General features: G+C 45.1%; 7 protein-coding genes across 7 annotated transcripts; 5 read left to right on the forward strand and 2 right to left on the reverse strand.

Moving 5' to 3' along the window:
- Window positions 1-811: 811 nt before the first annotated feature.
- BABINDRAFT_40429 (uncharacterized protein) lies at window positions 812-3,376 on the forward strand (the record flags this gene model as incomplete). Its single annotated transcript, XM_019131974.1, has 3 exons — window positions 812-934; window positions 980-1,075; window positions 1,550-3,376. Coding segments are annotated over 3 exons (2,046 nt in total), but the record flags the coding sequence as incomplete, so codon positions are not given.
- Window positions 3,377-4,098: 722 nt separating this feature from the next.
- Window positions 4,099-5,066, forward strand: BABINDRAFT_93335 (uncharacterized protein). The gene has a single exon (XM_019132946.1). It carries the CDS (start codon window positions 4,556-4,558, stop codon window positions 4,997-4,999), a length of 444 nt encoding a protein of 147 aa, XP_018983459.1. The 5' UTR covers window positions 4,099-4,555; the 3' UTR covers window positions 5,000-5,066.
- A 125-nt stretch (window positions 5,067-5,191) lies between these two features.
- Window positions 5,192-7,143, reverse strand: BABINDRAFT_9731 (uncharacterized protein; the record flags this gene model as incomplete). Its single annotated transcript, XM_019133009.1, has 2 exons — window positions 5,192-6,841; window positions 7,054-7,143. 2 exons carry the CDS (start codon window positions 7,141-7,143, stop codon window positions 5,192-5,194), a joined length of 1,740 nt encoding a protein of 579 aa, XP_018983460.1.
- An 804-nt stretch (window positions 7,144-7,947) lies between these two features.
- Window positions 7,948-8,901, forward strand: BABINDRAFT_9732 (uncharacterized protein; the record flags this gene model as incomplete). The annotated part of the gene is made up of 1 exon (XM_019133010.1): window positions 7,948-8,901. One exon carries the CDS (start codon window positions 7,948-7,950, stop codon window positions 8,899-8,901), a length of 954 nt encoding a protein of 317 aa, XP_018983461.1.
- Window positions 8,902-10,730: 1,829 nt separating this feature from the next.
- On the forward strand, window positions 10,731-12,941 carry BABINDRAFT_66265 (uncharacterized protein; the record flags this gene model as incomplete). The annotated part of the gene is made up of 1 exon (XM_019132472.1): window positions 10,731-12,941. The coding sequence occupies one exon, from the start codon at window positions 10,731-10,733 to the stop codon at window positions 12,840-12,842; it is 2,112 nt and encodes a 703-aa protein (XP_018983462.1). The 3' UTR covers window positions 12,843-12,941.
- Window positions 12,942-14,771: 1,830 nt separating this feature from the next.
- Window positions 14,772-15,840, reverse strand: BABINDRAFT_163145 (uncharacterized protein). Its single transcript, XM_019129740.1, has one exon. The coding sequence runs from the start codon at window positions 15,693-15,695 to the stop codon at window positions 15,168-15,170; it is 528 nt and encodes a 175-aa protein (XP_018983463.1). The 5' UTR covers window positions 15,696-15,840; the 3' UTR covers window positions 14,772-15,167.
- A 421-nt stretch (window positions 15,841-16,261) lies between these two features.
- On the forward strand, window positions 16,262-17,889 carry BABINDRAFT_15100 (SDR family NAD(P)-dependent oxidoreductase). The gene has a single exon (XM_019127229.1). It carries the CDS (start codon window positions 16,606-16,608, stop codon window positions 17,419-17,421), a length of 816 nt encoding a protein of 271 aa, XP_018983464.1. The 5' UTR covers window positions 16,262-16,605; the 3' UTR covers window positions 17,422-17,889.
- Window positions 17,890-19,872: the final 1,983 nt, after the last annotated feature.

Raw genomic sequence — 19,872 nt, forward strand, 5'->3', positions numbered from 1 at the left:
CATGTCTTGGGACCAGTAAATCTATTTTCAGGATTCGTCTCTAAATATAGCGAGACCCAGAATGAGATGATTGCCCCACGTGACTGACCAGGAAAGTGGTTTGAAAAAACCTGCTTAACTCTGCCGTCTACCACTTTACCGCCTGCCCTGAGCACCAAATCTGTCATACCAAGCAAGCTATTTAACGTCTGCTCTATACTATAGTACACGAGTCATGATGTATTGTTCCCACTGGCGAGCGGCTTGCATAACCCTTAATGTTGATGCACGACATGCACTCGCCAAATGAAAACCTTCTATTAGTCGTAATGCTGGGTATTCAACATTGAATCCACTCGTAAACTCTGCTTCCAGGAAGTGGTTTAGCAAATCTCGGTAAATAGAAGGCGATTCATAGTTTTTCAACGGAGGATAGGTTACAGTGTCCTTCTCTGAGAATTACTCGGGTCGAGGATACGCATCCCCTGGAATGCTATACAGAAAAGAGGATCGAACGGGAAGATCAAACCAGGTAATTGAGTTATGATCGTCGTTGATGTGTCAAGATATACAGAGTATTTTCAATAGTAATAAATCACTAATTATCGTGGGATTACCATTTCCTGCCAACACTGAGCCTAACCGTAGAATGCTGCCATGTATGGTCAGGCGGAATTGTGGTGCGGGGTATCCTGTATATATCCGCGGGTACCACCTTCAGTGGAGCTGAACCAGGATCGTGCAAAATCAAGAGAAACTTGCAACAACTCTCCAATACCCGTTGCATGCCCAGACTGACACATACAGTACCCAATACCACTTTCACTACCCTATGCCAGATCCTGTGTACCAGCGAGGGGCACCTGCCAAAAAGCGCAAGAGACGGATTGTCGCGGACGACCAGCGAAAGAAGGTGTCGCGTGCGTGTAACCACTGCAAAAAGCGCAAAATCAAGGTACGTATTCCGATGCTCTTTTCTTTCTCAGCAACTAACCTTTAGTGTAACGGTATCCTTCCGTGTTTGGGATGTGTCAACCGCGGCATCAGCTGCACCATTTCGGAGATTGACAAGCGATCGTTGAAGGGCTTTAGAAATGTAGATTCCGATGATGAGACCCCCCTGAGACCCCTGAATGCGGATCTCGATAGTTTTCTTACAGGACCAACGTCACCCCAAGCGGGCAGAGTATACAAAAGTGGCACAGCTCCGCGTCTTGGTTCCCGAGCACCTAAGCTGAATCCCACGGTGCCCAATCCCAACTCCAAAGCCAGTGTACATCTGCAGACAAGCACGAACAAGACAAAGTCTGCGAATTCAAATGCACAACCTATGAGTAAATCTTTCGCAAAGATGCTGTTCCCAAATATACAATCTGTGAATTCGCCGCTCGTGAATGCACTGCTCGCAGAAAACACCCAGACGGCCATTCATGCAAGCTCGCAGCTTTCGGCAACTTTTCAAGCGGATAGCTCTCACTCCCAGTCTGTATCCCCTCCCACCCCATCAATTCACTCGCCCAATCCCCATTACATCCCAACAGGCACCCAATATTCTTCCCCCGACACAAAGCTTAACGCGCGTATGACCAGTCTTGTGCAACCTTTTGGCCTCCCTAATTCTGTCTCCAGCACTCTGTCCCTCCCCGAAGATAACTCCCAATCACCCCACCCATTCAACCTCCACCTCATTCTCTCACCCGCGAACTATCCATTGCCGCAGCTATTGACACAGTCACCCAAGTTCCACTCCTCACCACTAATCAAGTCACGTTCGCCACGTGACTCTTCCAGAACCGAAACCTCGCTCTGTTCGGGCGACAGCTCTCACCAGCCAATTAAACAGAGCATCAGTCACCACACAACTATCGCCGATTGGGGAAAGTCTCCAAAGAATACCTTGGAGCGTGATACCACCAGCCGCATGCTCTATGACTCGGCGGGTAACCTTCGCTACATCGGCGAGAGCAGCGTGTTGACGGTGATTTCGCAGTGCCGGTACATATACAGTGCCGTGATTGGCAAGTCGAACTTCACGGAAGATCCACAGCGGTTTGTGATCGTGGACGCGCCGGGCATGCGCCTGACGCGGATCCCGCTCCAGCTCCCCGCACGCACGTGCACAGACTTGCTTGTGGACTTGTACGAGCTGAACTTCAACCAACTACACTACGTGTTTAACATGAAGCATTTTCGGGAGAAGGTGGTGGCGGCGGCATACGAGGACCCGTTGAACTTTCCAAGTCGCAAGTTGTGTTTGTTACACTTGGTTTTGGCATTGGGGGCGATGTTTAAAGACAGAGTGAGCACGGGTGATACTGATAATGCGCGCTCGCCGTCCTCTACCGACCTTTTTGACAGCGGTACATGCCTCCTTACTAACTGTATCGAAGATGGTAACCTTTGGCTCGTCGAAGCCTACTATCTCCTCTACTTCTACCACGATGCACTCACCCGCCGCAACAATGCATGGATCAATCTCGGCATTTCCATCCGCTACGCACTCTCGCTTGGCCTCAATAAGCGGGACATCAACGACTCCTTCGTCAACGCCGACTACACGCTCCATCGCCGCAAGCTCTGGCGCTCCATCTACATCAATGACCGCATTCTGTCCAATCTTCTTGGCCGCTCCCTCGGAATCAACGACCACGAGTGGGACGACATACATAGCATTCCACTCCACCCTGTTGACCATTACCGGAACCCAGTTGAAACCAACCGCCTTCTACTCCAGGCGCTTTTTGAGCACGAGCTTTTTTGCGTTTCAGTCATCAATGGAAAGATCATGCAACGGGTGTATACTGCCAAACGCGTTGACATCGAGCTAGCGAAGGCGTGTGCCATGGAGTTGAAGCTCTGGTACACAAACCTCCGTCCGGAGTTGCTGGTGCAGAATATCTTGGAGCCGGAAAAGGACCGCTACGGCTATTACACCAACGGGACGCCGCTCCAATTACTCCACTTTACTCATCTCTACGGCATCATTTTGTTGACCCGTCCGTTCTACCACTACGTAATCCTTCTTGAACTCGGGCTCATGGCCAATACGAGCCCCACGACGCTCCCAGTTGAGCTCCTCGAGAGCTTTTCCGCGGCCCTATTACGCGCGAGCTTGCTCACCATTAAGTTGGCCGAGTTTTCCGTTGATAACAATGTCAATTTGGTTGGCTCCAACCACTGGCTGAACCACTTACTCAACGCGGGGCTCATGGTGGGTGTCATGGTGTTGGTGCAGGTGCGTGCGCAGGGAAAGCCACGCATGTATGACAGTCTTCCGCGCGTGCTGATTGCGACGATGGATACGTGTGTGCGCGTGTTGGAGGTATTTCTGAAGCGTGACTTAAAGGCAAAACGGTACGCGCATATCATGCGGGAGATGACTGACGCGGTGCGCAAGGCTGGTGCGCGCGGTGCGAATGAGCAGAGCGCTCGCGAAATCCCCGCCAAGTCGTGTGCACGCAGTGGCAGTGTCTCCTCCTCCAGCCGCCCAGCTCCAGCCGCCCAGAGTGTGCTTCCAACCACCGGCTTGGCCGAAAGTCTCCACGACTTGGTCGACTTTCAGTTTGAGTTGACCACCTATGACGTGCCCATTCCCCACAACAGCAACCATACCCCTCCCGAAGAGGTTTCCCCTGTTGATGGAAATGAAAATATCTCTGTAACTGAGGACGGAAAGACTCCAGGAGATGCATCAGGAAAGGCACCAGAAAATGAAATAGGAAATGCAGCAGGGAATGTAACAGGAGGTGCACCAGGAAATGGAAATATGAATTCCCTTGGAAATATACACATGTCAGAAACAGAGACAAATCCCCGTGCATCGCTCTTCATGCAGAATAACCAGTTACTCGAGGAGGCTATTCCGGACACCAACACGGATTTCTTGGATTCGTTTCTTCATGACTTGGGGTTCAAGGGCGCACTCAACCTGTTTAACTAGGCCATGAAATGATTACCTGAGTTTATACCATAGGTTCTTGCTGCTTTATTGATGTCTACGCATAGACATTTCTTTAGTTGCTATTTCTTGTTTTATATTTCATGTATCCGGGGGGAGCTCGTACAATAGCAGATAAGGGTATGTTGACCTCCGTACGGCAGCGTTTTCGAATTTCACAAGCATGGATAAACAGCAGATGTCGCAGCATTTGGCTCATTCATCGTGAGGAAGTGTAAGGGATTTCCAAATTCATATCAACCCGAGCTATAACATGTTACAGGTGTCCTACCGTTACACGATGGCATACTAGTTTCCTGATCTGGAAGTACGTCAATGACCATTAATCTCTTCACATTAGACATATCTATGTATATCTGGCGGTGATTACTAATCCTGGAGTTTCCGTTCAGTGTCTGTTCTGGCATAGACCTATTGGAGAGGCATACTGTACAGCTAAATGACCGGAAGTTTGTGCGGCAAGCTGCCATTTTTCCGCCCCAGACATTCTCCCCCCAGTACCTTGCATGCAGGTAGGAACCGTGCCTTTTGATTGCCATTGGCCTTGTGAGCGGGTTATATACAGCAAGTACTCGCCATGGAAATTTCTTTACAACTGGAACAGCCATATTAACAAACATGAGTACCAAGTATGCTGCATCCTTGGCCAACTCTTCCCACCTCCCAGCCTTGAAGGACTTTATTGTCAAATTCTACAAGCTCTCCGACACCAAGCCACCAGCAGACCTAATGGAGGACCTCTACGTTCAGTCCTTCCGCCCGGATTCCATCTTGAAAATTGGTCTCATCACAGCTGAGGGGACTGAGAAAATCGGCCAGTTACGCCAGGGAATGTGGAAATTTGTCACTCAGAGACACCATGTCGTGCTCAATGTCGCTCCGGTCTCCGATGTGGAATACTTTGTCAATGGCTACGTCGATTACACCTTGACCAACGGAAAGCAATTGACCTCCGAATGGGCCGGATATATCGACTTTGGTGAGGTTGGGCAGGTTGGTAGGACTATGAAGTTCTACCAGGTCTATCTCGACTCCACCCAAATGAAAGATGCCCTCAAGTAAGTATCAGTGTATAATTCAATGTAATCTATTTGGGAAAAATCACTAGCCCCTGATACTTGTACCCAATACACGTAACAAGCGTAGAAAACAATGAGCTGATACCTGTCAAAAGGCTCAACTCCGTCCCATTTCATCTTGCGAAAAGGATACTTTCCACGCCTACACAGATTCATACCTCTAATTAGCTATAGATTACATCCACCACTCTGGCTTGTCATACCCGTTTGGCCTGGTTGGACAGTTGAAGCCGTTTCTACATAATTTCATCTCCACAACCCCTTTCAACACCTTACACTGGCCCTGGAACCCCTCAGAGTACTCGGAATCGAGATACTTTTCGTTACTGAATAAATTTGGGTCGACGTTTTTCATGGACTGCAGCACAGTTCTGGAGATCATATCGACAGAGTCAAAGTACCTCAACTTGCGGACCGTTGGGTCTTGCTTGGCCAAGATTTCCTCCCAGATTTCGGCAGGGTACTGCTTCTGCTTCAACAAGAACAAATCATACTGGGACAACGAAGAGGTACACAGGTAAGAACCACCCTTGGTGGCTCTCTCGTAGACAGCCGTCAAAACGGCAATGGCAACCATGCATCCTGTACCGTAGTCAGCCTTTGGAAACGGTGGGATCATTGGCTCTTGCAAGCCCAAGGCCTGACCTTGGATCCAAGCGACACCAGTAACACAGTCAGCGATTTGTTGCCAGCCTGGTCGATGGCTCCACTCGCCCTCGAAACCAAAACAGTTTTCGGCACCATAGATGTAGCCTTTGCCTCTCTTTTGGCCCAACCCGGCCAAATGTTCAGCGCCGTACCCCAACCTGTCGATGGCACCGGTCCTAAACCCATCGAGAACGATATCAGCGTCTGCCAATAAGCCCTCGAAGATGGTACGGTCATTTGGGTCTTTCAAGTTTAAGTCAGTGGTGTGCTTTCCGACGTTACCGTCAACTTGGAAGAATGGCACATCTGGGAGGATGTCGGAAGCAGAGACCTTGATAACTTCGGCACCGTATTCTGCCAAAATACGGCCAACGGTTGGACCAGCAATGATACGGCACAACTCCAACACTTTGATACCCTTCAAAATCTGCGGCTTTTCGCCAGAAGCGAGGGAAACTGGGGAAAATGGGGCCGGAGGAGTGGAGGTTTCAAGGGTCTTGATTTCCCACGATGGTTTGGCAGAGAGAGCCTTACCATGTGGGGATTCCAAGAACTGTTCTGGCTTTAATGCCTCAACACCGGCCTGTCTTCTCTCGTTGTTCATGGCTTCTAACTCAGCGGCGGTGTACTTTGCAACGGCACCCTGGATCACGTCCACGATCTTTTCATAGTCGCTATTTAACTCAGGCATGAACGCTGGTAACCCAATCATGTTCAAAGTGGTGGTGGCCTCCAACGAGCCGTGAATATGATAGAACTTGTCATCCTTGGTCTTGTATAAGTTGGCAGACATTCTTCTGTACAAGTCAGACTGTGCCCTGTTCAAATCGGTGGCCTTCAACTTCGATACGACGTTCTTGTCAAACTTGGTCATCCCATCCACAGAGGCGATGTAGGTCATGAAGAGGAAGAGCAACGCGTGTTGCATGTCGATCTTTACGTGGTTTTCACCCTCCGGGAACTGGAAACGCAACTGCGCGATAGCAAGCGCCACAGATGCCTCGACACCCTTCAAAGCGGTGGAAACCTCGCACTCTTTGAGCGGACAAGGCAAGATCATCTTGTCGGTCTGGTCATTGTAGAACTCCACCTGTGCCGCAAACCTCTTGATTTCTTCGGGGATAGGAAGCGATTTGTCCGCGAGAAGGGACGCAAAGATTCTCTTGGACTCTTCGAGCTGGGTATACTTTGTCATCGTGATTGAGTGAGGAAAGAGCCAGGTATGTATAATAGCGGTACACGGCCGTAATATACCCCCTAGTCATTAGCGGTACAATCTTCCGGTTGGCTTCCGATGTTTCTTTTTCTATCCCTGGTGCATTGTGGCACACTTCCGCGATGTGCATAAAACGGAAAAGCAGGCAAGCGGAAGGAGCCAAGCTTTTTTACTTTTCGCGAAACTGACTGAATATTCCAGAGGCGTGGCGACGGAAAAGTGGAATAGGCGTGCAAGTCAAGAACGGAAAAGTGGAGTAGCATTGTAGATTTGAAACGGAAAAATGGAATAGTATTGCGGGTTCGAAACGGAACAGTGGAGTTGTATTGTAGCGTCGGAAAAGAACAGTGGTGTGGTATTGCAGATTTGGAACGGAACCGTGGCTCATATAGCTATCTAGGACTCCGCATAGTCTGGGGATATACAGAGAGGTGTTAAGTACATGTAGAGTAGAAAGCTAAGAGCACATGATCGATATCAAAAAATGGACAGCCGCCTGAAAACAATCTGTACGTATGTTTTTAGCTCAGCCGCATAACCTAAATAGATGTATATACGTTGCGGAGCTAATTGTTTTGCGCTGTGAGTATTCTTAGCTCTTGGTTAGGTAATCAAGAGACCTGAAATTTATTCTGCCAAAGTGTGAAGTCCAAGAGTTAGCTCTCGAAGTCACGCATGTGCTTACTCGATTCTGACTAACCTACTTATTTATAGAGAACGAAAACGATAACTATACTGTAGTATGAGCGCAATGAAAACTCCGAGATCAACATTTTGCTCGGGAAATTTCCTGCACGACGGTGGGGAAAACTGTCCAGGGCCATAATTCCGCATCTGAACCGCTGACCCTACAGACCTGCTTACAATAAACCTTAACTATATTACAAATAAATAAATTTCTCCTCTTTTCCGTAACTTGATGAATCTCACGGGTATTTAGAAATGAAAACTGCCTGGTTTACTTCCTCACAACTCGGTAACTAATTTGGGGACTATAAAGTGCGCAGAAACTCCTCATTTTCCAGGACTTTTTCAGATCTATTCACATCCAGCCTCTTACCATCACAATGTCTCAAGAATACACCGACTTTGTCATCAACTCATTCGGCCCAAAAGCCACCCCAAGATCTCGCAGAATTATTGGTTCGTTGATCCAGCACATCCACGACTTTACCCGTGAAAACTACATCACTGTCGACGAATGGATGTACGGCGTAGAGTTTATCAACAAAATCGGCCAGATGTCCGACAGCACCAGAAACGAAGGTATCTTGGTGTCGGATGTCTTGGGGTTAGAGGCTCTTGTTGACACTCAGACCCATGCGGTTGCAGAGAGACACGGCTCTAGCACCGCGGCAACATCCTCCGCCATTCTCGGACCATTTTACAGAGAGAACTCTCCGGTGTACAAAAACGGCGAGTCCATCATCATCAAAGAAGTTGGGGGTGTCAAGGCCTATGTTTCTGGTAAGATCACCAACACCCAAGGTGAGGCCTTGGCCGGAGCTATGGTTGAGGTATGGCACTGTGCTCCGAACGGGTTGTACGAGCAGCAGGACCCCGAACAACCAGACTTTAACTTGAGAGGCACATTCTACACTGACAAGGATGGATTCTATTCGTTTGTCTGCTTGGAGCCAACTGCGTACCCTATTCCTTATGATGGTCCGGCCGGTGGCTTGTTGCAGTTCATGGACAGACACCCTATGAGACCATCGCATATTCATTGGAGAGTGACACACCCGAGCTACCACTCGTTGATCACGCAGATCTACAACCGCGAGGACCCATATACCGAAGACGACTCTGTATTCGCGGTCAAGGAGGACTGCGTGGTGGACTTCATCAAGGCAGACGGCAAGATTGCAGAAGAGCACCAGGTTGAGAAAGAGTTGCGGTTCTCGGTTGCATTAGAGTTGGAGGAGTTTGTGCAACAGGACCGTAAAAAGATCTACGCGCAGCAGAAGGCCTTGGAAGACCACTTGCATGAGAAGTCTCGTCTCAACAGTACTACAAAGTAATATGCCGTATCTACAATCGCTAGCGCCCCATACCAACTTTATATCCAAAAATTATTTATTTATATCGATTTTGTATTGATCTATGCCCAGGATAATGGTTATGTCTCATTTTATTTATAGCACATAGATAAGGGTGTGGCAACATGCACTAGTGTATAGAGTCCCTACGGGTTGGGGGATGAACCCAAGAACTCAAGATTGACTCAGCTCGGTGCATTCATGGAGGCTAAAATTCGAAAACAGCATTTAAAAAGTGGCTTAAACACAAATAATCTTTACTCTCTGAGAAATAACTTCCTCCACAGCCAGCGAAGTTTATTCAGAATAAAAGCTTACGGATAGATATACACGTGCGTGACGCGTCGGATATTTGTCCGAGCGTTCGTGAAGGATGTTTTTCGCGAGGGAGCAAAATAGTATCACTGAGTTAAAATCTCCGGGGTTTACAACTTTAAACCTCCAACGAGCACGACTTTAGCAACATATCTGAGAAGATGTTTTAGATTTGCTCGCATTCTGGAGGTTATGGTCAGGGACTAAATGACTTAGAGTGGGCCGCAGTACCGCGCTTTCCAGATCAGAGACTGCCAAACTCCGGGGTCGGTATGTACTTTTATATTAACTAAAACGTAAGCAGGAAAATTTCACTGACTATTTCGTTGGTCAATGGTTGCAAATATTCCGGTAATCATTACCAACCATGCATTTGATATAAAGTTATATGGGCATCCAGAGAAAGTAGATGTCGGCTTTCTAAGCCTCGTTTATAACCCCATAGAAGAATTATTGTAACCAAAATATTCCTGGTTGACTCAATTTCTCTAGCTGGAGTAACTTTCCAATTCTTCGGATATAGGCAGTATCGAAAAACGAGTAAGGGGACATGCAAATATAGTTGAAGATAGCTCACGAGTCATGTAGGCATTGATTGGGTTTCAAAGATCAAGCTCGGATTCAAGATCGTCACTCGGGGTTGAAACTTGCTTCAAGGTCATAAAGATCTCCACAAGGAATGCCAAATTCATTATAACTAGTGGTTCTGGTACATTTTTAATTCACAAATCATATGATGCAGGATTACCCCACAATTGGATAAGGTTCGAGGCATAATCTGACAAATCACGACCTAATTGAACCGCCAGAGCGAGAAATGCAGTGTTATAACAACTTTTAGCGAAATTCAGAAAGTTTACCCAATGAATGCTATACTTGTACACCTTTTTGCCGTAGTGCAGGTGACCCGTTATCTACATAAAGCACGAACTAAATGCATAACGGTATGAGGCATGACTACTCTTGGATACCGTGTCATTTCACAATTCCACCTCCTGGTCCACCACATAAACCGTGAGGACATATCTGGGTGGATGCTCACTCTCGGTGGATTTGTATCTTTCCCGATACAGTGGGAACAGCGAAATCATATGTTTATCAAAAACTCACTTAACGCAATCGGATATAGCGCCGGATTTATGCAGGTAAGATTTTGTCACCAGGGACTCCTGACGGCGAAATCTCGCACGCTTGTCACTATTTCTCCTATTATTCAGCCGTACCCCGGGGGTTTTCAGTTAGACACATCCATCGGAGCTGCTTTCTTTAGAGTTTACGCAGGCGTATTACGTACAAATGAATAATTGGAGCTGTATGCCTGTCTGCGGGGAAACGGCTCAAAGAATGCATGACTGCTTGTGCATCGGGTATACATTTATGCGTCCGGGATCTACCTGGGGGATTGACAGAGACAAGCCCACCTGTGATCCAGTTGTATATAAGACTGACAAATCCTCTATATCCTTTCATCTTTTCTTATTCTCAACTTTATTCCAATGACCCATTCGATTAATACCTCAGAAACCGATGTCCTCATTATTGGAGCTGGCCCAGCTGGTCTTATGGCCGCCTGCTGGTTGGCTCGTACCGGCGTTCCATTCAGAATTGTTGATAAACGCTCGGCCAAGATCTTTGCCGGTCAGGCCGATGGCTTGCAATCCCGAACCTTGGAGGTTTTCCAGTCGTTCGGGTTCGGTGACCGTGCTGAGAAGGCTGCCAACCACTTCGAGGACATGTGTTTCTGGTCGCCAAATGAAAAAGGTGACATTATAAGAAAAGGTAGAAACCCAGATTCGGTCCAAGGGATCTCGCGTTTTACTGAGTGTGTTATCCACCAAGGCAACATCGAGCAGTGGATCACCGACTCTATTACCAAATGGTCACAGGGCCAAGGGAAGGTTGAGAGAGCCACCTTGCCATTAAAGATGAGTGTTGACGAATCTCTCATCAACGACACCTCTGCCTATCCCGTCTCTGTCTTGGTAAAGAAGTTGAACGAAGACGACGAGGCTGTTCCGGAGCAGTACGGTGCAAAGGTTACGAACGGTCTTTATCGTCAATTTGACGGCGACCAGGACAAGTTCTACAGTGACTTGCAGGACGGACTACTCGACGACACTCACGAGTTGATCAAGTGCAAGTATGTTGTTGGATCTGACGGTGCCCACTCCTGGGTACGTAAGCAATTGGGGATTGACATGATTGGTGATACCACTGACTTTGTCTGGGGTGTCTTGGATATGGTTCCGTTGACCGACTTTCCGGACATCAGAAACCGTTGTGCTATCCATTCCAAGGATGCCGGATCCATCATGGTCATCCCAAGAGAGCGTGACTTGGTCCGTTTGTACATTCAGTTGCACGAGGTTCCACGTCTTGAAGATACCACCAAGTCTGAGTTCGGCGGTGGTGATGCCGCTGTCTCGGCCAAGGGTAGCACTACCGGCCGTGTTGACCGGTCAAAAATCACCACCGAATTTATTGTAAAGCAAGCCCAGGAAATCTTCAAGCCATACACCTTTGACATCACAGACTTAGACTGGTTCACCGGCTACCAAATCGGTCAACGTGTCTCCCCTCAGTTCCAGGCCTACAACCGAATCTTTATTGCCGGTGACGCGTGCCACACCCACTCGCCAAAGGCTGGACAGGGTATGAATGTTTCCATGATGGACACGTACAACTTGGGCTGGAAGTTGGCGCACGTGTGCAAGGGGTTGGCCAAGCCCGAGATTTTGGAGACCTACGAGGCCGAGAGAATCCAGATTGCCAGAGATCTCATTGCTTTTGACCACAAGCTCTCCCGTATGTTTTCGGGAAGACCGATGGTTCCAAACTCCGAAGGTTCTTCAGACGGCGTTGACATGGCCGAGTTCCAGGCTGCTTTCAAGAAGGGTGCCGAATTCGCCTCCGGTACTATTGTCGACTATGCTCCATCCATCTTGGAGGTAAAGGAGCCTACTCCCAACGTGGAAGTCCAGTACTACACCAAGTATGCCACCAAGGTTGGTGTTGGCAGAAGACTCGACTCGTCTCTCATCCAGTCTCAAGCTGAAGGCAGACCATGGCACTTGGCTGACCGTATCCCATCAGATGGCCGTTGGAGAGTTCTTAATTTCTGTGGTGATATCAAGAACCCAGAGCTTGCTGCAGCCAACAAAGAATTGTCGTGCTTCTTGTTGTCCGGGGATGGTTTTGCACAGTATACTCCTGTCAACGCTCGCACTGACTCCGTTGTTGAGGTGTTGACAATCCACGCCACTCCACGTTACGAGTGTGAAGGGACGGACTTCCCACAAGGATTGTGGCCAAAGGATTCCCACGGTCGTAATGATTACTGGAAGATCTACGCGGGTATTGGTACTTCCTTTCACAAAGGTCCATGCGATATCTACGAGTTCTTTGGAATTAATACCAACAAGGGTTGCTATATTATCTTGAGGCCGGATGGTTACGTTTCCCATATTGTCCCAGTTGGTGCGGAAGGCATTAAGGAGATTCAACAGTTTTTTGCAAGGTTTATGCTTCCACAGACCCAAAACGTCTTGCAAAAGGATGCAAACACCCCGGATACCGACCGTTTCTTCAAGCCGGTTTTGGCCGTTTAAGAATTGATTGCTGAAGCCGCCTAAGTTCGCTTTTCTCTTCTCTTTTAGTTATTCCAATTGCTTGCTATTTCACGTTCACTTAGTTTAGATTCCCCCTTGTTATATATATGCCCTTTATTTATTTTATTTTTAGTTCTGTCAAATTACTAGAAAGAGATATAACCTGGTAAAGGGGACAATGTTTAAAAGACAAACAAATCAAATATTTATAATATTGCATAATTGATATAATTCATACTCAGAAATTCAGTGTTGAATAAAAATACCAAGGGCTTGCAGTGGTGTCTCCAGGATTTTTACCTAGAATCCTAACAGAATTCAAGCCATATAAAGAACAGGTTGTATCCCGAGGTGTAATACCTCTGAATTGCCTCTTTGGTATGCCACGATGAAGAGTAATGAAGTTAATATTAGAATTTTGGCCCCAAAAAACCCACCATGTAAGCGGTACTAATTATTCTTTATTCAGCCTTTCTATATTGGAACCATAGTGGATATATTTTGCAACAAAAGTGTTCACATATGAGTATCACCAGTGATCTGGGGCTCTCCCTGATTATTCCTCATCACTTAAAATGGTGTAATATGGTTATAATTGCAGTTTGAGAGAATCTCCTTATCTCTCTCTCTGGTATATCTGGTATATCTAGTATATATGGTGGTTATCACTATTCTCCCCTAGCTAATTATGTCAACCTAGGTATACCACTTAATAATTACAACCACCCTCTACACCTTGTTGGGTAATCTCGGTTTTATCTTTCTATTTCATTGAGGGGCAGATCTCTACTATTGCCAGTGAGTTATATAATTTTGTTTCATCTTCTACCTTTGAAGGTGTGGTAAAATGAGAGTAGCCCACCAGCCTCGTTCATCCTTATGTGCTTACTTCAAAGGGATATGGCTGTCTACACACATCTTTTCAAGGAGTTTTTTTTTTTTGGACATCTTGAGCATATACACAGAGTAACACATAAGTAACAGAGGTGCTATTAGACCTATTGTGGTACCGGTTTCATGGAATAGACTAAATAGCAGAGTTGATGATTAATATTAGCATGCAGAGATGCATGCGTACCCCAGGTTCCCAGAGCTTCCGAATAGGTTATGTAGAGAGAATGTAGGTGACACTACCGATTTAACGAGCTAAAAAGAGCACTTTATATAGTATTAATAAAGATTTTAGGTTAGATCTCAGAATTTTAGACCAAACAAGTCTATTAACAGGCGGGTCTATGCATGCTTATCCCGCCACAGTCATGCAATCTATACTCATATTTTACCCTTGGTACCTGCTAAAGGTCATGGCTCAAGTTATTTAGGATTCTCATAGCTTACACAACTTATTTTGTTACGATTCTGTTCGTCTAGATCGTTATGTATTTCATTTGTACCAATTGTAAAAACAGCTACTTACCGCATATATGAGATCAGTCACTAATCAAGCTTCAGGGAACTAAATTTATATGAAGCATCTTCTGACGGACCACAGCTCTATCATATCCCCATTAGCGTTCGACATGAATTGAGAATTCACATGCAGATGTACATGTATATGTGTTTACATGCATGCACCTGTCTAGTGACTGAAATCACATGTCTTAATCGACTGGTATGCAGCCATAAATGGTTCAAACGAAACGTTCAATCATGAATTTGTATGAAAGAAGTTAATATCAATCATGTATATTTATATATTTCACTAGAATGCAAAACTAAACCCTTTGTTTTCCCGGCCTAAGCTTGTGGCGAAGAGGTGAATAAGAATACGGTATTGAGCGAGCCTGAGGAACTTGCGTAGTACAGGAGCGGAAAAAAAAGCTGCCACGTAATGGAATTCCGGTTATTTCCTGTAAAGGTCCAAATTATGCATTTGGCGGTTTGAGCAGGAACTAATACAAAAATCAAAGCTAAAGAATTAGGATAGATCGACTAGTTAGGATCTTAATGGAAGAGACGTATACCTCGTTTAATGGTATGGGACCTTAAAGCGACTCAATGAGCTCGTTAGAGGAGTCGAGTATTGGAAAATACAGTAATTCACTTAAGGCATAACTACATAGTGTAGCTTGAAAGCTGAGGCCGACTCATGCTTTTCCAACAAATAGCTATTACATACCAACAAGCCAAAAACAAGAGTCTGGATTAGCACTTGCTCCACCAATACCTGGCTCAGGCAGAGTGTCAAGTACTTCCAGTTTTTCTGCTCCAGTTTTGAGTGCTTCAAGCTCTCTCTCTCTCTCCTGAATCAAGTACTTCTATCTATTCCGTTCCAGTGTCGGGTGTTTCTAGCTCCTCTTCTCCAGTGTCAAGTACTTCCAGCTCCTACACTCCAACGTCTGATTTTTCTAGTTCCTCATCCGCTCCAGAATTGAGTGCTTCTAACTCTATTATAATTCCCGGCAATTCTGGTTCCTCCACTCCAGAGTCTGGTGTCTCTAACTCCTCTGTTTCAACGACAGATTCTTCCAGCTCCCCAAATCCAGCGTCTGCTGTACCAAGCTCTTCTAGTACAATATCTACTACGTTATCTTCCTCTGTTCCAATATCTACTGCTTTAAGCCCGTATGATCCGGTACCTATTGCATCAAGTCCCTTTATTGTCCCGAGCTCTACTGTTATATCATCAGTTCCTTCAAGCTCTTCCGATCCAGTCTCCCCTGCTTCATATTCTTCTGATCCTGTATCTGTTACTCCAAGTTCTTCTGTTACTCTGAACTCGCCTGCTGCTTCAAGTTCCTTCCTGTCATCGTCTCTTGCCGCAGTAAGCTCTTCTGTTGCGTCCTCATCTACTTCAACCCCTTCCACTACTGATAATATTCCGCCACAAAGAATCTCATCCATGAACACCATGTGGGTCGCAGAAACCACTTGGGTAAATTCTTGTTGATGAAAGCACCTTTTCCTTTATATAATATTCGATATAAATACTGTTGAGCCTTTCTTCCTGCTGGGAAGCATCTCCAAACGTAGTATCTAATCTTAATTGAGGTATGACACTAATATCCATCATTAATAGAGAATCGAATATTATATGAACCTAATAAAATTTCTGGATTAACCTTAAATACTCGGCACTCCTTAACCTCTACGAGAATGAATGCACAGATAGCATATCTCCATTCCTGTCTATATCCTGGACCATATTATCCGTTGGAAAATACATAAGATGAAAAGCAACCTTGGATAACCATCGAATCTGATCCATCTGTGGTATTCGACACATAAGTAAGGGTCAAAATAGATATGTGCACACTGAATAATCCCAAGGCCTATCTTGGAGGTTATGAACACTGTTTTGGACGATCTTATTTAGTGCTGCATGTTATGCATACATTACACTACCGAAGGATTAGCATTTTCACGACATTAATTCGTAAAATGCTCTAGCTATAAATACATTGATAATAATTGATCACTTTCTTCCTTTTCTTGCGTGTTGATATGTGAAGTTCTACCTTTAATAAACCAATTCTCGATTTGTACAGGATATTCACAAGTGCACGTGCATGATCCGGCTGATAGCAACCCTGATCGGGATTTGTCATCACCTATGAATTTGTCATCACCCATGAATTTGTCATCACCCATGGTTTGCCACTATCCGTATACTTATTATCCTAGTTTATAGGCAAAATATTTCGTGTACTGAAATTACGACAAGGATGTGGAGGTTTTTCATTGCTATATAAAGCCATCGTGCCCTCCCTGAGTATCTCCCATCCAAGCATAACTATTCACTCATAAAAACTATTCACACACCATGTCTGCACCAATCAACTTTACTGGCAAAAATGCCCTCATTACCGGCTCCTCTAGGGGGTTGGGCCTTGACGCTGCCGAGGGCTTAGTTCGCGCTCAGATCTCCACTGTCTTTATCACGTCCAGAAGTGATGAGGCAGTCCAAAAGGCCAAGAAATACCTTGAATCTATTGCCGCCGAGCACAATCCAAAGTGCCAGATCGTTGGAGTCGCTGCCGATATAAGCAGCGATCTGGGCTTGGATACTCTTTATAAGGCTGTTGTAGCCAAGGTGGATAAGCTCCACGTCTTGATCGCCAACGCTGGTGTTTTCAAGGGCGGAGCGATTGAGGCCCACCCTGTCTCGGCCATTCGCGAAGTTTTAGACGTGAACATTACCGCAGTTTTTGCTTCCATTCAAAAGCACTTGTCGTTGTTGGAGAAGGACGGCACTCCTTCCGACCCTGCCAGAATTTTGATCACCGGTTCTATCGCTGGCATTGGCGCCGATGTGGGCGTTGGCGGTGGCTACGGGTATGTCGCCTCCAAGGCTGGCGTGAACCACTTGGGCAGAGTTCTTGCATTAGAGTTGGGACCACGTAATATCACCGTCAATGTGCTCGCGCCAGGTTTCTTCCCTACCGAAATGACCGACGGTTTGTTGGACGTTATGGGAAAGGCCTATGTGGCGAACAACCCAAGAAGGAGAGTGGGCAGCTCGCAGGACTTTATGGGGATCGTTCAGTTCATGTGTGGTGGTGTTGGTAGTGACTACCTCAACGGTGTTGTGTTACCAATCGACGGTGGGATCCACCTAGCTGGTCGTCTGTATGAGTAGTTTGTTTCACGAATAATGTACTAAAGGTACGATTGAGGCAGATAAGTGTCATTGGGCGATCTCTTCTTAGCTCAGATTAGGCTATATTCCGTACAGCTACCGAGTGTTGGGAATTTCAGTTTTATATCTTGTGAATGAAAAATATTCTTTTGACTAGTTAGTGGTATCTATTAGCATCTGAGAGTTTATGGGTGTAGTGCATAAAATAGGATATCTGTGGTATATCTAGTAGGTAATAGTGGATACTGTTAGTTGGCTAAAAGAGAATACTATCAATGTAAGATATCCACAAGAAAAGGTCAGTCAGTAGCCTTATATACTGAGGCGGTTAGGATGCCAGGGTGTCCGCTTATCAGAAGTAAGGGTAAGAGACTAGGATAAGAGAGTAAGATAAGAAGGTAGAGTGAGTGTAGGGTAAGAGGTGGAGGTGATTAGAATAAGAGTAGGGTAAGAGATGGAGATGATTAGGATAAGAGAAGAGTTAAAGTGAGAATAGAATAAGAGAAGGTTTAGAGTAAGAATATAGTTAGAGTAGAATAAGAATGAGGGGCAGACTAGAGTAATAATAGAATAAGAGACGAGTTAGAGTAAGAGTAGAATAAGAGATGAAGGTGAGAGAGTAGGATAAGAGATGAAGGTGAGAGAGTAGGATAAGAGAATCAGGTAAGAAAGTAGTAGAGTAGGAGTAGGATAAGAAAGTAGTAGATGAGTAGGACAAGAGAAGTATAATATGAAGAGAGAGGTATACGACAATATATTAGAGTGAGTAGTATTGTGAAAAGCAACTATAGAAGTGGGTGAAGCAATAGTGGTGGAGATATATATGTATATACACAAATATATATGCAATAATATAAATATACAGTAAAGAGTGTATACAAGTATTTACAAACATATATACAAAAAAATAAACATATACGAATACATGCGAATAAATACATATGCGAATAAATACATACATATATATAAATACATACATATATATATATACAAATATATATATTCAGCATGATATTTATACACTGATACTTTTCAAAATATGGAAAAGTATATACTAAACAGAAATGAGCCAAAGTATGTATTTCGATATATCATTCTAAAGACAAACACCAGAAGATTTCAACGTATGTTACATCTATGCATTAGATAAAGAGTAGACACAAAGAGTAGGTACAGATAGTAGGTATAAGGAGTAGGTACAGAGAGTAACCAGAGAGTAACAGTAGAGAGTGGTTATAGAGAGTAACTATAGGGAGTAGGTACGGATGGCGACTACACAGAGTAGATATAGAGTAGGTATACAGAGTAGGTATAGAGTAGGTATGGATAGTAGGAATATGAAGTAGGTATAGAGTAAGTATAGAATAAGAGTAGGGGGAGTAAGAGTAGGGGGGAGTAAGAATGGGGGGAGTATTAGAGGGGCCAGAGTAAGAGTAGTATAAGAGGAGGTAGAGAATAGTTATGGAGAGTAAGTATAGGGAGTAGGTAGAGAATAGCTATAGAGAATAAGTATAGAGAGTAGGTGGAGAATAGCTACAGAGAGCAAGCATAGAGAGTGGCTAGAGAGTGGCTAGAGAGTGGCTAGAGAGTGGCTAGAGAGTAAGCATAGAGAGTGGCTAGAGGGGATGTATAGAGAGTAGATAGAGAGTAATTACGGAGAGTAGATATATAAAGTAAGTACAGAGAGTAAATACAGAGTATCTCAGAGTAAGTATAGAGAGTAAGTATTGACAGTGGATAGAAAGTAGATATATATAGTAGAGAAGGAGTAGAGGCATAAGAGTAGAATGAGAGTAGAAGAGTAGGATAGGAGAAGAGTAGGAGAGGAATATTAGAGGAGTAGTAGAAGAAGAATAGGAGAAGAATGTTATAGGAGTAGATGAGTAGGAGAGTAAGATATGAGAGTGGGATATAATAGTGGGATATAAGAGTAGGAGAGTGGGATATAATAGTGGGATATAAGAGTAGGAGAGTAAGATATGAGAGTAGGATATAAGAGTAGGATAAGAGCTGAGGGTAAGAGTAAGAGAGTAGAATAAGAGATGAGGATATGAATAGGATATGAGATGAGGGTAAGAGAGTAGAATAAGAAACGAGGTTAGAGAATGGGATAAGAGATGGGGATATAAGATGGGGATAGAAGTAGGCTATGAGATGGGAATAGAAATAGGGTATGAGTAGGGTAAGAGATGATGATAGGGGTAGAATAAGAGATGAGGATATAAGATGGGGATATAAGTAGGATATGAGATGGGGATATAAGATGGGGATAGAAGTAGGATATGAGATGGGGATAGAAGTAGGATGTGAGGGAAGGATATACAGTGGGTAGATGATATTTATATAGAGTAGAGAAGGAGTAGGAGAATAAGAGAAGGAGAGGAGAAGAGTAGGAGGGAAGTTAGATAAATAGTAGGAGTAGCGGTAGGATAGGAGAAGAGTAGGAGTAGG

The sequence above is a fragment of the Babjeviella inositovora genome, assembly GCF_001661335.1.
Source record: "Babjeviella inositovora NRRL Y-12698 unplaced genomic scaffold BABINscaffold_12, whole genome shotgun sequence".
Classification (NCBI taxonomy): Eukaryota; Fungi; Ascomycota; class Pichiomycetes; order Serinales; genus Babjeviella; species Babjeviella inositovora.